Source organism: Rhamphochromis sp. 'chilingali' (assembly GCF_963969265.1).
Source record: "Rhamphochromis sp. 'chilingali' genome assembly, chromosome: 11".
NCBI lineage: Eukaryota > Metazoa > Chordata > Actinopteri > Cichliformes > Cichlidae > Rhamphochromis > Rhamphochromis sp. 'chilingali'.
The window spans coordinates 32,562,504-32,578,276 of NC_137938.1; the positions used below are offsets into that span (position 1 = coordinate 32,562,504).

Below are 15,773 nucleotides of genomic sequence, written 5' to 3' on the forward strand. Positions count from 1 at the left end.
TCCTTTTTTTTTTTTTTGAAGTTAGTTTATGTTAAAAGTAAGATGGCGTATTGGGGCCATGGTATGTAAAATTAAAAAAAATTTAAAAATGGGACCGGGTTGATATAATAACTTAATAATAGCCATTACAAGTAATGTTTGTTTTTTTAATCTAAGATTAATGTCTAAAATGTATTCATTCATTTGATTATCATCATTATTATTATATTACTCTTGTCTGTTGTTCTCATGTGGTTTGATACTTTTTCCTGCAACATACAGATTTGATAATAATAATGATAATGATAATGGATACTTTATTGATCCCCATGGGGAAATTACTTGTTTTTCTCTGCATTTGACCCATTCACTCAGTGAAGCAGTGGGCAGCCCACTAAGCAGGCGCCCGGGGAGCAGTGTGTAGGGACGGTACCTTGAATCTTCGTATGAACTTTTATAATCCAGTGAATGTGTTTTTGCCAACAAGATCCAAGTAGCCACATTATAGTAACAAAACACAATTTAAATTTTTTTTGGTGTTGCTTACAGATTTTTTTTTCTGCTTTAACTACTCAAACATAATATGAGACTTATATGAGAGTTCAGTCTTACTTTTTTGGAGGGGGGGGGGGGGGGTTATATGTACTAAATTAGCACTTTTACTTTTCAAAGCTATTTTATGGTGCAATATAAATTAACTATTGTCATGTAATTTGATAGACAAAGTTGACTATTTGTGAGCAGCAGTCAGGATGGCGCCATCTTGTGGTGACACTTTTTTTTTTTTGCCTACCAGCTTTGGCCAGATTTAACCTCAAGAGAGATTATTTTTTGTCAGGTAATACAAGACTCTTTTCAGCTTAGTTTGTGCCTGTGTCTGTACAGAGCCAGGAGGTGGAGCAAGTTTACATGACTACACCGTGATGTAAATAAAACCTCAATAACATGTAGATTTCAGTATCTATCTATGTCTGTTCAAGAATAAGAGAATAAAGCTGTCTTCACATAGGTTTACTTCTTGTAAATAAAGTACATTAACATATAATCTAAAAGTTAAGAAAGTGTTTCCAAAAAGTGGTGAAATGATTATTTTATTTTATTTTATTTTTTATTGATTTACTTTATTTGTTTTTGGTTGAACACTACACTCTACACTACATTCTACTTTTCTCTAATTCTCTAATCTCTAGTCTAATTAAATCCACTAGTTAAAAAAAGTAGCTTGTTAAAACCCTTCACAAGTTTAATCGAGCACAAGAGATAAAAAATGTGTCACGTGCCCAGTAAAAGGGGTGTACTGTTTAAATCCCAGCTGAGCTGATAACGGCACTTTATGATACCGGTACTGGGAATTTCAAACCCCAGCTGATAAATATCTGGTAGATTAGTGAGCAAAATCCTTTATATTCAACAGAAAAACCTGTACACGAATCACAGGGAGTGGAACAGGAGCTCTTTTTTTGCTCCAAGCACATTAGCACGGCCCTATAAATGAGAAAAAATTACAATAGTGTGGCATATTCAGCATAACGTTTCAGATTTTGCTTATATTTGTTGAAAACTGAATAAACCAGAAGCGAGTCAGTTCATTACTAAGGTTGGGGTCGGATTTACTTTTGGATTTAACCCACTTGAGATTGACTTGAGTATATGAAACCCATTTAACTTTTTTGAGAAATGTTTTTCCTCTTGTTTTTATTATTCTTGCCAGTTTTTCTATTTTTCACTTTTTCTTTTTAAGTTTTAATACGCATGGTACCATAAACCTTAGAGCTAGCCTGCATTTACCAATACTTTTTTACAAAAACATCAGAAGCTCCCAATACCCTATTTTGTTTGGTAACTGAAATGAGCCTTATCTCTACAAGTAAAAGGACAAAGTCCTCGGTGGGTTATTGATAAACAAAGCTCATGTGCCCTGGTTGGATGTGAATATAAGTAACAATCCTTAACAGCAGCTCCTCATCTGATTATAAGGTATGTAGTTTTCATTTAAAGACGTAAAATATTCTCTAAGGGGGTTAAGAGGGCCACTGTTTGTTTTTACTTCACATAAATGTGTTTTATTTTTGTTTAAATTTAGTTTAGAGTTTAAAAAATATGCAAGTTGGGGTGAATTCAAGCACGTTTCCCGAATGTATTTCTCAGTGTGAACAGTAGCAACAATGAAACACATTCCATCACTGGTTTTGCTCCTTCTCCTGGGAATGTCCTCAGCATGCACCTATCGTAAGTATGATCTGGGTATATATGGACTCTTTTTTTTTAAGGAAAAGTAGATATATGTAAAAGATAGTGATGTGAAAATGACAATGATAAACTCATTGCCTCTTATTATTAATAAGAGGCAATGAGTTTATCATCAGGTAGAGATAGAGAGTGAAGAAGTATAACAGAAACTTAACAGAGTGTAATGTGTTACGTTATTTGCAGTTGCTGCAGTTTTTGTTTAGAGCTGGATGCATTATGTAAGTAATGCATCCAGCAACATCAGTGTCTTACATAACATGTAAGACAATAATACTTCCAAAAAACACATGAAGGAGTCAGTTTTTTAGTTTCTACAGTAAGAACTTTCTTTCGAACCATTCTTTTGGCTCACCAAGTTCAGCATCCTATGTAATCATTTTGAATCATGGGTAGACTTTGCTGACTAAGCAAACTAACCAGCAGTTGTGTTTGTTGATATTTTGCATCTCTACCAAATATGCCTATCCAAATATGTTCATATACTACAGTCACTGTATTACTGTAAACAGAGTTATCAAGCTAACTACGTGAGGAAGTAACTAAATGAGGTACATTTGGATGGGTGCTCATTTTCAGCTGCTTGCTTGAATGCATGTCCTTTCATGATATCTTTCATTTGCATTATGCTATTGCCAGAAAATGTGGCCCTGCGTGGCAAAGCAACCCAGTCAACCTGTATGAGTACGGTATTGTCGGCTGCCTACGCTGCAATTGATGGAAACCGTGATTCTGACCTTCGCCATGGATCATGCTCGCACACCGATCAACAGACTGACCCCTGGTGGAGAGTGGACTTGCTTGAGTCCTACATTGTCACTTCCATCACCATCACCAACAGAGGAGACTGCTGTCATGAAGAGCTCAACGGGCTGGAGATCTACATAGGCAACTCTTTGAATAATGATGGCTTAAATAACCCAAAGTTAGTAAATATAGAGCAATAAGGAATTACCAACAACACTGTGATTCTTTGTCTTTTGTTCTGGTTATCCTGTTTTGGCATTTTACTCATTTTTACCTTTGCAGTGTTTGTTTATTGCTGTTTTCCTGAACGGCAACAGGAGAGGTTGCTGTAGGACTGACATTGTTAGATGCCCATATTCTTTTTATTGGCACTCCCTACAATAGATTCCTATATTAAATCATTCCATTATATATTGAAATAGAGAATATTAAGTTACAGTTTTTGTCAATTTTGTCAGCACAACACAAGAAGAATAAAGTGAAAGAAGTGCCAATGACTCTGTGAGTATTGTGCTATAGTTATGGAGTGCTTACAGTTTAAAAAAAAAGAAAAAAAAGAAATACCAGTATGAAAACTGAGAGTACAGCAGGCACCTGTCTTAAAGGCCTATTCACTCACTCCAATCTCCTCTCTGTGCCATGTCTGTGGCTCTGGAGCTACCAGCAAATTTAACTAATTAAAAATGATCACGCTGACTATCATATGTTCTGATATTTGCTGCCATGGTAAATTGTATTTTCTCACACATTTCTTGTTAGGGTTGGAAAAATTTCTGAAGTTGGTGCAGGCAAATCCTACACTGTGAATTTCGCTGGTCGTGTGGAGGGGCGTTATGTAACTTTGACTCTTCCTGGTTCAGAAAGGATCCTCGCACTCTGTGAAGTGGAAGTCTACGGATATCACGCTCCAACTGGTGAGAATTTGAACTACTACATGAGTAAATGTGCACGGTATGCAGCTATATTGCCAAACTCCGGTATCCAGAGTTTCAAGCTGATATTAAAGCAGTTTAACAATAGATATATGAAGTGCAATAAAGTTTAAACAATTTCAAATAGAAACGTGAAAAAAAAACACCCAGTACTTTATTTCCTAAAAAAAGCTGCAAAGCCAGCACGTCATTAGTGTTCATCACTGTAACCATGACGACAAAGAGTTTGCTTCATGAATTTTCTTTTATTTAAAATAAATTAAAAGAAATGTTTTTTCTTTTATTTATGTAACTGCTGATATTTATTTAGACTGCTTGCTTCCTATTGATTTCTCTGAACTAACTTCAGTAACGCCTTTATCCACACTATCAATATATCTACTAGTCCACATTCCTACAAAGAACTCTTATCATTAATCAGTGCTTTGATTTTAAATATGATCAGTTAATCTGTATTAAGAGGCTAAAGGCTTTTAAGGTGGAAGTAATTAAATCATTAATTCAGAAGCCTTTACTTATTCCAGCTTTCTTGTCCAGCCTAAAAAGGAAAAAGAAAAGGTTCATAATTCAGCAAAGCATAGAAAGGACTAGCAAAGGTTACCAATGATCTTTTTATTGTCTCTGGGATTGGGTTCATCTCTGTACTTGTGTATTGCTAGACGTCACTGCAGCATTTGATAACTCTGAATAAAACATTTTACAAAAGTAACTTCATATTTCCTAGAATACAATATATGTACAATATAGTGCCTCTTCACCTCACTGTACAATACCTTGTGCAATACTTTTTGTAAATAGTCAACAGTGCAATAGACTCAATACTTGAAATGTGCAATTCACTTGTATTTTTATTTTTTATTCCTATTTATTCTATTTATCCCCTTTGTATATTTTATTTATATTTGTATATATATATATATATATATATATATATATATATATATATATATATATATATATATATATATATATATATATATATTTGTATATATATATATATATATATATATATATATATAACAATTCTGTAACTGTAACTTCGGTCGTTGCTGTGCTTTTTGGAAGTCGAATTTCCCAGAGGAACCCACCCGAGGGATTAATAAAGTTCTATCTTATCTTATCTTATCTTATCTTATCTTATCTTATCTTATCTTATCTTATCTTATATGTGAATACAATGTGTTGAAATTTTAAACAGGAAGAAAAGGAGAAGTCTATTGATTACTAGGTAGTGGGAAGGGGGGAGGGATTAAATAAGTTTAGGCTTACTTCTTTTTGAACATGAAAGTTTTTTGTAGTTGTAGTTGGTTTGTTTTCCTTTTGTAATGCTTTGTTTGTCTCTTTTTATTTCTCTGTTGTTACACTTTTTTTTAAACATGTTCATAATAAAGATTCAATTCAATAGTTATCCTAAACTGTTCATATAAACAAGTAAACAGTTTTTCGCTCACAGAAAAGTTCAATTAGGGATTGTTATCAGAAGTCAGAGCATATATATTTTCACTGCTGTGCAGTTATATTTATGTTTGGAACCAGATGATACAAATTGGTTTCTTAAACTACAGGTATGTTTTCAAGACTGGATGAAAGGTCCTCCATTACAACCATTTGCAGCACTGAGCCTTGTTCTGCCAGTGGTTTCTTCCTGTTAAAAGGGTGTTTTTTTTCCTTCCCACGTTCACCAAGGCTTGCTCAAAGGGGCTTGTATGACTGCTGTGATTCTCTCTCTGATACTGTAGGGGGTTTACTCTACAATATAAAGCACACTGAGATATTGTGATTACTATTATTATGAATTGTGGCTATGTAATTAAAGCTGATTTGAATTAAAATCATCCTGGGAAAAGTGTTAGGCAGGTTAGAGGGGAAGCTGTGTGTGCACTCCAGACCCAAACTGGACAAGTGGTGTGGCTCTAGCAATAAAGTGAAAGCTGCAATCTTCGATTCTAATGAAAACATAGATGAGCTTGAAAGGAAGGCTCTAGATTTACTGGTAAATATATGCCCAAACCCTCACCCATGGCCACGAGCTTTGGGTAGTGATCAGAACAATCAAACTGCAGATACGAAGAGCTTCCTCTGTGGGGTACCTGGGGTCAGCCTTAGTTATACAGTGTGGAGCTCATTTGAGAGGGGCTAAACGTAAAGTCGCTACTCCTCCACATGAAAAGGAGTCAGTTAAGGTGGTTTGGCATCTGACTTGGATGCCTCCTTGGTGGCTGGTAGGTGTAACCAGTGAAGGCAGATGGAATGACCTCCCTGAGCCTGGTTCTGTGCAGAGTCTCTTTGTATGAAGAGAGAGTTCTTCTTTCCCACCGTTGACAAGTGTTTTCTTATGTTGGATCACCTGATTGTTGGGGTTTTATCTCGGGTATTTTAGACTTTTTACCTTATAATAAAAATAATTTTAAAGTAAATGTTTCTCTATAGATAAAACTGAATTGAAAAATGTAATTGAATCTAATGCATTTCTTGACGCCGAAACATGATTATTGACAAGACATCAATGTTTAATTTTTTTTTCATGAATTTGTTCTTTTGCAGGAGAAAATCTTGCACTTCAAGGAAAAGCCTCACAGTCCTCACTCTATACAATTGGTATTGCCTATAATGCCATAGATGGAAATTATAACGGCATATGGGGTGGGGCATCATGCACTCATACCAAACCTGACTTCAGTCCCTGGTGGCGACTCGATCTGCGCAAAACCCATAAAGTTTTTTCTGTTAAGGTACTGAATGTAATAGATTCTCTCCCAGAACGACTAAATGGAGCCGAGATTCGCATCGGAGATTCTCTTGAAAACAATGGCAACTATAATCCCAGGTACAATGCACACTAAAAACTGCAACTTTAATAGAAATTAAATTAATTACAAACTGGAACTATAGGGACATTTGCATCTTCCAAAACTGATGAGAGCAAATTTATTGTACAGCAGTGTGTTGATAAAATACAAATCATAAATGTGAACCATATTCAGGTTAATGTGGGAGTCCAAATAAATGAGGTAAAGAATATTAGTCCTCTTAAAGGAAAATACCAAAATCCAAACAGAAAATGAGTATGAACAAAAATTTCTGTGATTCCACTCATAGAAAGCAAGAACCTTATCTGACTTAATTTGCCCAATATCACCTTTGGGGTTGTCAAATTTTGCAGTTCCACACTGCCAAGTGAAGAATCCAATGTGAAACGTCCTGGTAAACGTCTTGGGTTAACCAAATAATCTCTGCTTCTTCTGCCAGGTGTGCTGTGATCTCAAGCATCCCAGGAGGTTCCATTCAAGAGTTCCACTGTAACGCAAGTGACGGGATGGGGATGGATGGCCGCTATGTTAACATAGTCATCCCTGGAAGACATGAATACCTGACTCTGTGTGAGGTGGAAGTGTATGGCTCTGTCCTCGATTAGCTGTAAAGCTTGTGAAGAATAACTGTGCAAGGTTTCTCTTACAGTTTTAGATACACAGTAACTCGAAAATGTTTTCCCAAATTCATAGGGTACGGAAGCATAGACCTGCCACCCAAAAGAAAAATAGAGCTATATTACGTTATAACGTGAAAACTTTATTGTTCTAACAATATACTTTTCACGTTTGAACAACATAATATCACGTTATTACAATATACATAATTATCACGTTCGTACAATATAATATTTATATTGTAAGAACGTAAAAGTTTTTTTGTTTGAAGTTTTCTCTTTATCATGGTTTTTACCTTACAATCTAAAGCACCGTAATATGGAACGCCAGGACTGCCATAATGAATTAATTAAATACACCATTAAATAATTAATTAAATGTGGTAATAATTAATTAAACGTGGCAATAATTAATTAGATAAATGTTTACAACACATTTAATTAGTTAATTATTGACACATTTGATTAATTATTGACACATTTAATTCATTATTGACATATTTAATTAATTAATAACACATTTAAATAATTATTGACAGTTTTAATTAATTATTTAATGATTTATTTATTTAATTCGTTTTGGCACTTTTTGTCCCCTTCATGTCCGGCCTTGAAATCATTTTATCTGTCAGCCTCACCCATCAAACTAAGTGGGCGGGGTTAACGGTGCCACTGCAGCTTCTCTAACATTTGATTGGTTGCCGTGCAAAGTTAAGTCAAGACAGGTCGATCCTAGATAATCGATTGCTTGTGTGGACTTGGGGCAGCCAGATATCCCAGAATGTATTTCAAATCACAGGCAGCAATGGTGGTGGTGGTGTAAAGTTTTAAAATACCCCGTTCTTTTGTCACCAACTACACTTTTAACAGTGTTTTAGCCGCGAATGTAGTGGCATAATCTTCACGTCTGGTCAGGTTGTCAACATAGAACATGTTTGCAAAAGTGCTCAGATGTTTTCAGAGATGTCACTAGCTCTGCTAACAGTCAGCATGCAGTGTACCGAGCTCACAGCCCCGGTGATCCAGCTTAACTGTTTTTCTTTTTGTTTGGTTTGTTTTTGTTTTTTTGAGGGGGCGGGGGGGGGTTACGTTAACCGGTTTGTTCACATATTCCACTATCCGTGTTCCACATGTTGCATTCACAGATTCTCGTTTTCACCGAACATCGTCTCTTTCCGCCTGGTCATAGCTGGACTGGCCACCGGTGGGCCGATGTGATTTTTCGTTTTTATGGGCCGATCTTTTTTTGTTTTTGTTTTTCCATAACGGTATAAACACTGAAAGGTGGTGGATTGGCCAGATGCTGGGAGATGTGTAAAAATAACTCAGTTGTTTGGTGGTGGCTATTGCGGAGCTTCCACAGATTCAGTAACATTAGCAAGTGGTGGAGGCCAGCAGGGGAGACAGGAGGAGGAGAGCCCCGAGGCGGCCGCCGGTCCGAGTGTCAGGTGAACTGAACTTCAGGTAAGAAGTTATGACCTGCAGTCTATCTGGGTCAGATATAAACCAAGTTTAGTTTATTTTCGTTGTGCTGACTTTTTACAGTCAGTTATAATAACTCATACTGTGTACTAGCTAGCATGACGGAGTTTTCATCAGCATTGTTGTAGCGAACTTTAAGGTTAGTTAGTAGAGTTGCCAACCCTCCCGTAAAAAGACGGAATCCTCCCGCATTCAGAGAAAATATTATGCGTTTCGTATTGAGCTGAAAAGGAACACAGTTTGTCCCGTACTTCAGCTAGAATGGAAAAAAAGACACAAAGCTGGAGTTATTCTGTCTTTGCTGCACAGCTGCTGCTTCTTCTCTCATTCTCTCCTCCTCCCTCTCCTGTTGCTACTTCAATCATGAAACTGATCAATGATCAGCTGATCGGTTTTTCTCTCTTGTTTGTTTATCTCCCACTTTGCGCCAGAAAGAGGAAACCGCCGGATGTTGCACTAAACAACAGCAGCACGTTGTTGTTGTTAGAATTTATTTAATATTAATTTCTAGTATCAGCTGATGTTTGCTGGAGCCACAGCCGTAAAAGCTGCTGGTCATGATGTCGGTTTGGTTATCTGGTGAGAGGGAAACATGAAGATGAGACCAGGAGATGTCCTTACTGAATCATCAGAGCTGAACAGGTGATGGAGAAACAGGTTTACCTTTTAGGTGACATGAATGAGTTGAAGGGAAGTTATGAACTGTTTCTGAGAGACAAATAACACCAGGATCCTTTTCTAAGTAGCTGACAGCTGGTAACTGTGCAGGGGCGGGTCTAGCAAAGTTTTGCCAGGGGGGCCAGGTAGGGCATTAACAGGGAAAGGGGGGCACAAAGAAATACTTTCTTATTCTCATTTAAAATGTCTGGCTGTTATTAAATAATTATCTGAAGCTTACAAGTTTTTATCTGACATAAAATGTATAGAAATCATACATATACCAACAAGACAGTGTACATCACTGTCACAACAGCGTCTGTTTTCATTCAAAGGCTTAATGGCTTTAATACCTGGTGGGCCGGTCTCTAGTCAAAATGCCCGGGCTGTTTTTTTTGTCCCAGTCCATTCCTGGGCACGACATGCAGTGAATTAATCTGAGAAGGTGCATTAAAAAATAAATGGCCGGGCCAGCGATGTACATTGCATATCAGCTCGCATAGACACATTAGTTGTGCCTCTTCTTAATGACGGTATCTTAGCTAACAACCCCAACTACCAGATTCAACTTGTAATTGGCTAAAAATAACTTAGCCTACTGGTGAGAGGGACGTTGTTAGCTTTCCACATTCCGACACTTCAAAAGCTTCAGGATCTGTCCGCTCAGCACAGCATCAGCACCATGGAAATACACGAGACAGAATTCACAATGCATTTTTGAGACTTTCAGGTGTATGGACCAATGTGTTATTTTCTGATCAAACCAGAAATCTTTAATGAGCAGCTAGATTTGTCTTAATGCCAGTTAATGCGACATCGAAGCAGCTGGAATCCACAGCTGTGCGTGTTCATGGAGCTGCATGTTCACCTGCTGGACATCACTACCTGACAAGTTTAACTGTCTTCAGAACATTGCAGAGGCCTTATTGACAGTATTTGGCTCTACATGTCTGTGTGAGCAGATTTTCTCTCACATGAAGAGTGTCCTCAGGTAGCCGTCTGAATGCTGGACACTCGGAGACCTGTTGGTCTCTGTATTAACAAATATGCCATATTGGCCCAGTTTTTTTTACTTATCATTGTTGTGAGGAGACCATAAATAGCATTTGTATTTTCTGTTGTACAGTTCATTTGCTGTTATGGATAAAGAGTGTCTTTTTTTTGTTTCAAAATAGCTGATAACTATTCGCTGATAGCTGCCAACATCTGCGAACAAATATAATTCTATAAAGTGGTTCTATATAGTGTGTAACTGTTAATATAGAGCGTTATTAAATTTATTGCTAATGCACTCATATGGCACACTGGCTTCTGAGGAAAATTTAAATGGCACTCATCATCAGAAAGGTTGCCTACCCCTGCCTTAGTCTATGTTTGACGTTTTATATCTAATCTTTGCTCTCAAACATTTAAACAGCAGCGAGTCTGCAGCTGAGGGAATACAAACTCAAATTGTCAGCATAGGTTTGATTGTTTCTTGCGTGTATTAATTTGGTGATTTATTAAATGTATAACTGTTATTCTAATCTGCTGCTGATGAAAATGCAGATAACACAGATCACAACACCTGTTCAACCAATCACATTCATTCCACTTTGATCTGAGACAAACTGAGCGTTCATCTCTGTTACAGTGTTGTGTTAGACTGCTATATTTTTGTGTTCTTTATGCTGTAGATTTTCATGTCTCTGGAATAGTTGGCAGTAATAAGGATGATTTTCTGTAAAATCATATTGATATGACCCGTGAATTACTCGTAGATGACCATTAGAGTGGTCAGCTGGGAAACTCTGTGTTAACTTAGAGAGCTGAAGATATCGTGGATATGCTGACCTCGCTCCGTGGTGTACAGGGCCGTTTACCCTCATGATTAATATTCACAATAAAAATATTAGTCGAACATCATAAAGTCTGTATGTGTGTCATAGTGTCGAACAACCTTTGTACAGTTAAAGTCAGCAGTTACTACATGACGGAAACACCAACGTTATTTCTTTTATGCATTTATACACAGGCCACGCCTATTACTGAACAAAAACCCAAAGATCAGCTGTTAATCGAATTTATTTGCTCTCTCTCCTCCTTAAACATATTTTTAATGTTAGTTATAATTCAGAATTGGCGACTGAAACATGTATGACACATAAGAACATCAGGAAATAAAAACCCGATAAATATAACCTCAGTAAATGAAGTCAGTGTACACTGGGGGTTATTACAGCTGTGTACCGGGGCCTGCGCTTTGTCGGTTGTAATAACAGCTCGATTGCTTGCGAAGCGAGCGGGTCTATCCCACGCTTTGCCGTGAGACTGGGCTGGGCAGACATCTCCGAAATCATCGAAACACTTTTGCAAAGAGGCTCTACCTTGACAAACTGACCAGATATCTGAAGATTAAACCACTACATTCTTGGCTAAAAAATATTAAAATGGTATTTGGTGGCACACAAACAGGGTTTTTAAAATTTCAGTTCTGTTAGTTTCCACATGCTGGTTGTTGGCGTGCAGTAACGCCTTCTAAAAACAACGGCCACCAGGCCAAAGCAATTGTTTTGACTCGATCAGCGTTAACCCCGCCCACTGGGTTTGATGGGTGAGGTTGACAGATAAAATTATTTCATGGTGAGACCTGAAGGAGTCAACTGTGCCAAAATGATTAATTAAATTTGTCAAAAATATTTATTTAATTATTTCCTATTTTAATTAATTATTGCCACATTTAATTAATTATTTAATGGTGTATTTAATTAATTCATTATGGCAGTCCTGGCGTTCCATACTGTAAAGCAGCTGCTGCTGTCAATTGCTTTTCTATAAATAAATGAAATTTAAACATTTTACTGAATGTAGTAACCTAATTGTGATTACTGACAAACATCGAGGTGTAATTATTTTTATACATTTGTTGTTTTGCAGTTTGTGCTCTATGAATTTGGCATCGCTTATAATGCCATAGATGGGAATCATAACGACATCTGTGAGAGGCATTCTGCAGTCACACAAGAAACAAGCAACTCACATTGAGTAACTCAACAGAATAAGTTACAAACTACATTTTGGGGGATGTATTCTGTAATCTGTAGTGGAATACGTTTTAAAAGTAACCTTCCCAACACTTCCAGTTCAAGAATTCCAGAGTAATAGGAGACATGAAATGGATGGTCGCTATGTTAACAGTCGTCCCTGGAAGACATGAATACCTGACTTTGTGTGAGGTGAAAGGGACTAGAAAGAGAGAGCATATTTCTCCTGTTTTGGCTTCCCTTCATTGGCTTCCTGTTAAATCCAGAATTGAATTCAAAATCCTGCTCCTCACATACAAGGTCTTAAATAATCAGGCCCCATCGTATCTTGACCTTATAGTACCATATCACCCCATTAGAGCACTTCGCTCTTGCACTGCAGGCTTTACTTGTTGTTCCTAGAGTATTTAAAAGTAGAATGGGAGGCAGAGCCTTCAGTTTTCAGGCCCCTCTTCTGTGGAACCAACTTCCTGTTTGGATTCGGGAGACAGACACTATCTCTACTTTTAAGACTAGGCTTAAAAGATTCCTTTTATATTCCTTTTATATATTTTGTAATATATCTATATCATAGCTAACACACTTCTGGATGGATGCAAACTGCATTTCGTTGCCTTGTACTCGTGACATGTGCAATGACAATAAAGTTGAATTCTATTCTATTTTTGCTAAAGCATATAGTTGGGGCTGGACCAGGTGACACTGAATCCTCCCTTAGTTATGCTGCAATAGGTGTAGACTGCTGGGGGATTCCCATGATGCATTGAGTATTTCTTTTTTAGTCACCTTTCTCACTAAACATGTGTTTATAGACCTCTCTGCTGAATCACACTTGTTATTATTCTCTGTCTCTCTTCCACAGCATGTCTTTATCCTGTCTTCCTTCTCTCACCCCAACTGCTCGCAGCAGATGGCCCCGCCCCTCCCTGAGCCTGGTTCTGCTGGAGGTTTCTTCCTGTTAAAAGGGAGTTTTTCCTTCCCACTGTTGCCAAAGTGCTTGCCCATAGGGGGTCATATGATTGTTGGGTTTTTTCGCTGTATGTGTTATTGTAGGGTCTACCTTACGATATAAAGTGCCTTCAGACGACTGTTGTTGTGATTTTGCGCTATATAAATAAAATTGAATTGAATTGAAAGTGTATGGCTCTGTCCTGGATTAGATGTAAAGCTTATGTCACTAACAAAAACAAATGAACAAACAAACTGGTTCTGCTGGCTACATCGAGTGATGACCTCCAGCTCGCTCTGGAAAGGTTCACAGCTGAGTGTGAAGTGGTGGGAATGAGAATCAGTACCTCCAAATCTGAGGCCATGGTCCTCAGCCGGAAAAGGGTGAATTGCCCACTCCGGGTCAGGGACGAGTTTTTGCCCCAAGTGGAGGAGTTCAAGGTTCAAGGTTCTTTATTTGTCACATGCATAGTTATACAAGTATAACACACAGTGAAATGTAGCCTGACACGCTCCTCGACATGTGCAAAAATTGGGGGGGGGGGGAGGGTGTAGAGGAAGAACATTATATATATATATATATATATATATATATATATATATATATATATATATATATATATATATATATATATATATATATATATATATATACACATATATATATACACACATACACACATATATATATATATATATATATATATATATATATATATATATATATACATATATATACACATAGTATATACACTGGGTGAATGTGCAGTAGTAGTAGCAAGCAGGTGAATTCTGTACATTAATATGAATAGACATCTGACTATTTTACAGGATAGACAATATAAACATATTTAAAATTAAAGGAATTGAAATGTACATTGTGCCTTGGTTTAGAGTGTCTGGAAGAGAGTCCTGTCTCAGTCAATTATAGATGATGTGAGAGGGCGGGTGTGTGTGTTTAGGGCACGGATGGCTTGGGGATAGAAGCTCCTCTTGAGTCTCTCTGTCCTTGCCCGGAAGATGCGGAACCTTCTACCAGATTGCAGAAGTTGGAACAGTTTGTTGCCTGGATGGGACGGGTCCTTCAGTATCTGCGCTGCTCTAGTCCGGCATCTCCTGGTGTAGGTGTCCTGAAGCGGGGGGAGAGCAATCCTGCAGCAGCGTTCTGCTGTACGGATCACTCTCTGGAGAGCTTTATGGTCCTTCACACAGCTGTTCCCGAACCACGATGTCATGTTCTGTGTGAGGATGCTCTCCACAGCGCCTGTATAGAAAATCCTGAGGATCTTTGGAGAGACCCTGAACTTCCTCAGTTGTCGTAGGTGATACAGCCGCTGCCTAGCCTTTTTGGTCTGGACCTGAATGTGGGCAGCCCATGTCAGGTCTGAGGAGATGTGGACACCAAGATACTTGAAGGACTGCACCCTCTCCACTGGAGCTCCATTGATGATAATGGGCTTGTAGTCTCTGTGCTGACCCCTTCTGAAGTCCACCACCAGCTCCTTGGTCTTGCTGACGTTCAGCTGGAGGTGGTTGTCCTGGCACCACGATGCCAGATTCTTCACTTCATCCATGTAGGCCGCCTCATCGTTGTTGGAGATGGCACCCAACACCACTGTGTCGTCAGCAAACTTCGCAATGGTGTTGGAGCCATGGGTGGCCACACAGTCTGAAGTGTAGAGGGAGTAGAGCAGTGGCGAGAGGACACATCCCTGAGGTGCTCCTGTGTTGATGGTGATGCTGTTGGAGAAGCACCTGCCCACCCTCACCACCTGAGTTCTGCCAGTGAGGAAGTCCAGCACCCATGCACACAGACGGCTGTTAAGTCCCAGATCCCTCAGCTTTGTGAACAGTCTGCAGGGCACTATTGTGTTAAAAGCTGAACTGTAATCAACAAACAGCATTCGCACATAGTTACCCTGTTTCTTGTCCACATGGCTGAGAGTGGTGTGTAGGACGTGGGCAATGGCATCCTCTGTGGATCTGTTGGATCTGTAGGCGAACTGCAGCGGATCTGTGGTGTCTGGGATGGAGGAGGAGATGATGTTCTTCAGCAGCCTCTCAAACACCTTCATTACTACCGAGGTCAGTGCAACTGGCCGGTAATCGTTCAGGGATGAGGGTTTGCTGTTCTTGGGCACAGGGATGATGGTGGATCTTTTGAAGCATGTGGGGACCACAGACTTCGCCAGGGACTCGTTGAAGATGTAAGTGAACACACCTGCTAGCTGGTCAGCACAGCAGCGCAGCAGACGGCCGGTGATGCCGTCTGGCCCCGCCAGTTTACGTATCTCGGGGTCTTGTTCACGAGTGACGGGAGATGAGAGTGGG

General features: G+C 38.6%; 1 protein-coding gene across 1 annotated transcript; it reads left to right on the forward strand.

Annotated features, from left to right (window-relative positions):
* The first annotated feature begins 1,906 nt into the window (after positions 1–1,906).
* LOC308405387 (uncharacterized protein) lies at positions 1,907–13,562 on the forward strand. Its single transcript, XM_080895995.1, has 6 exons — positions 1,907–2,208; positions 2,866–3,151; positions 3,733–3,887; positions 6,450–6,732; positions 7,155–7,285; positions 12,388–13,562. The coding sequence occupies exons 1-6, from the start codon at positions 2,145–2,147 to the stop codon at positions 12,399–12,401; spliced, it is 933 nt and encodes a 310-aa protein (XP_080752121.1). The 5' UTR covers positions 1,907–2,144; the 3' UTR covers positions 12,402–13,562.
* Positions 13,563–15,773: the final 2,211 nt, after the last annotated feature.

Excerpts from the sequence above, each read along its gene's own strand:
- LOC308405387 (XM_080895995.1), top strand. The coding sequence starts at position 2,145 with ATGAAACACATTCCATCACTGGTTTTGCTCCTTCTCCTGGGAATGTCC. Across the intron at positions 3,152-3,732 it reads GATGGCTTAAATAACCCAAA|GGTTGGAAAAATTTCTGAAG; the intron begins GTTAGTAAATAT and ends ATTTCTTGTTAG. Across the intron at positions 3,888-6,449 it reads CGGATATCACGCTCCAACTG|GAGAAAATCTTGCACTTCAA; the intron begins GTGAGAATTTGA and ends GTTCTTTTGCAG.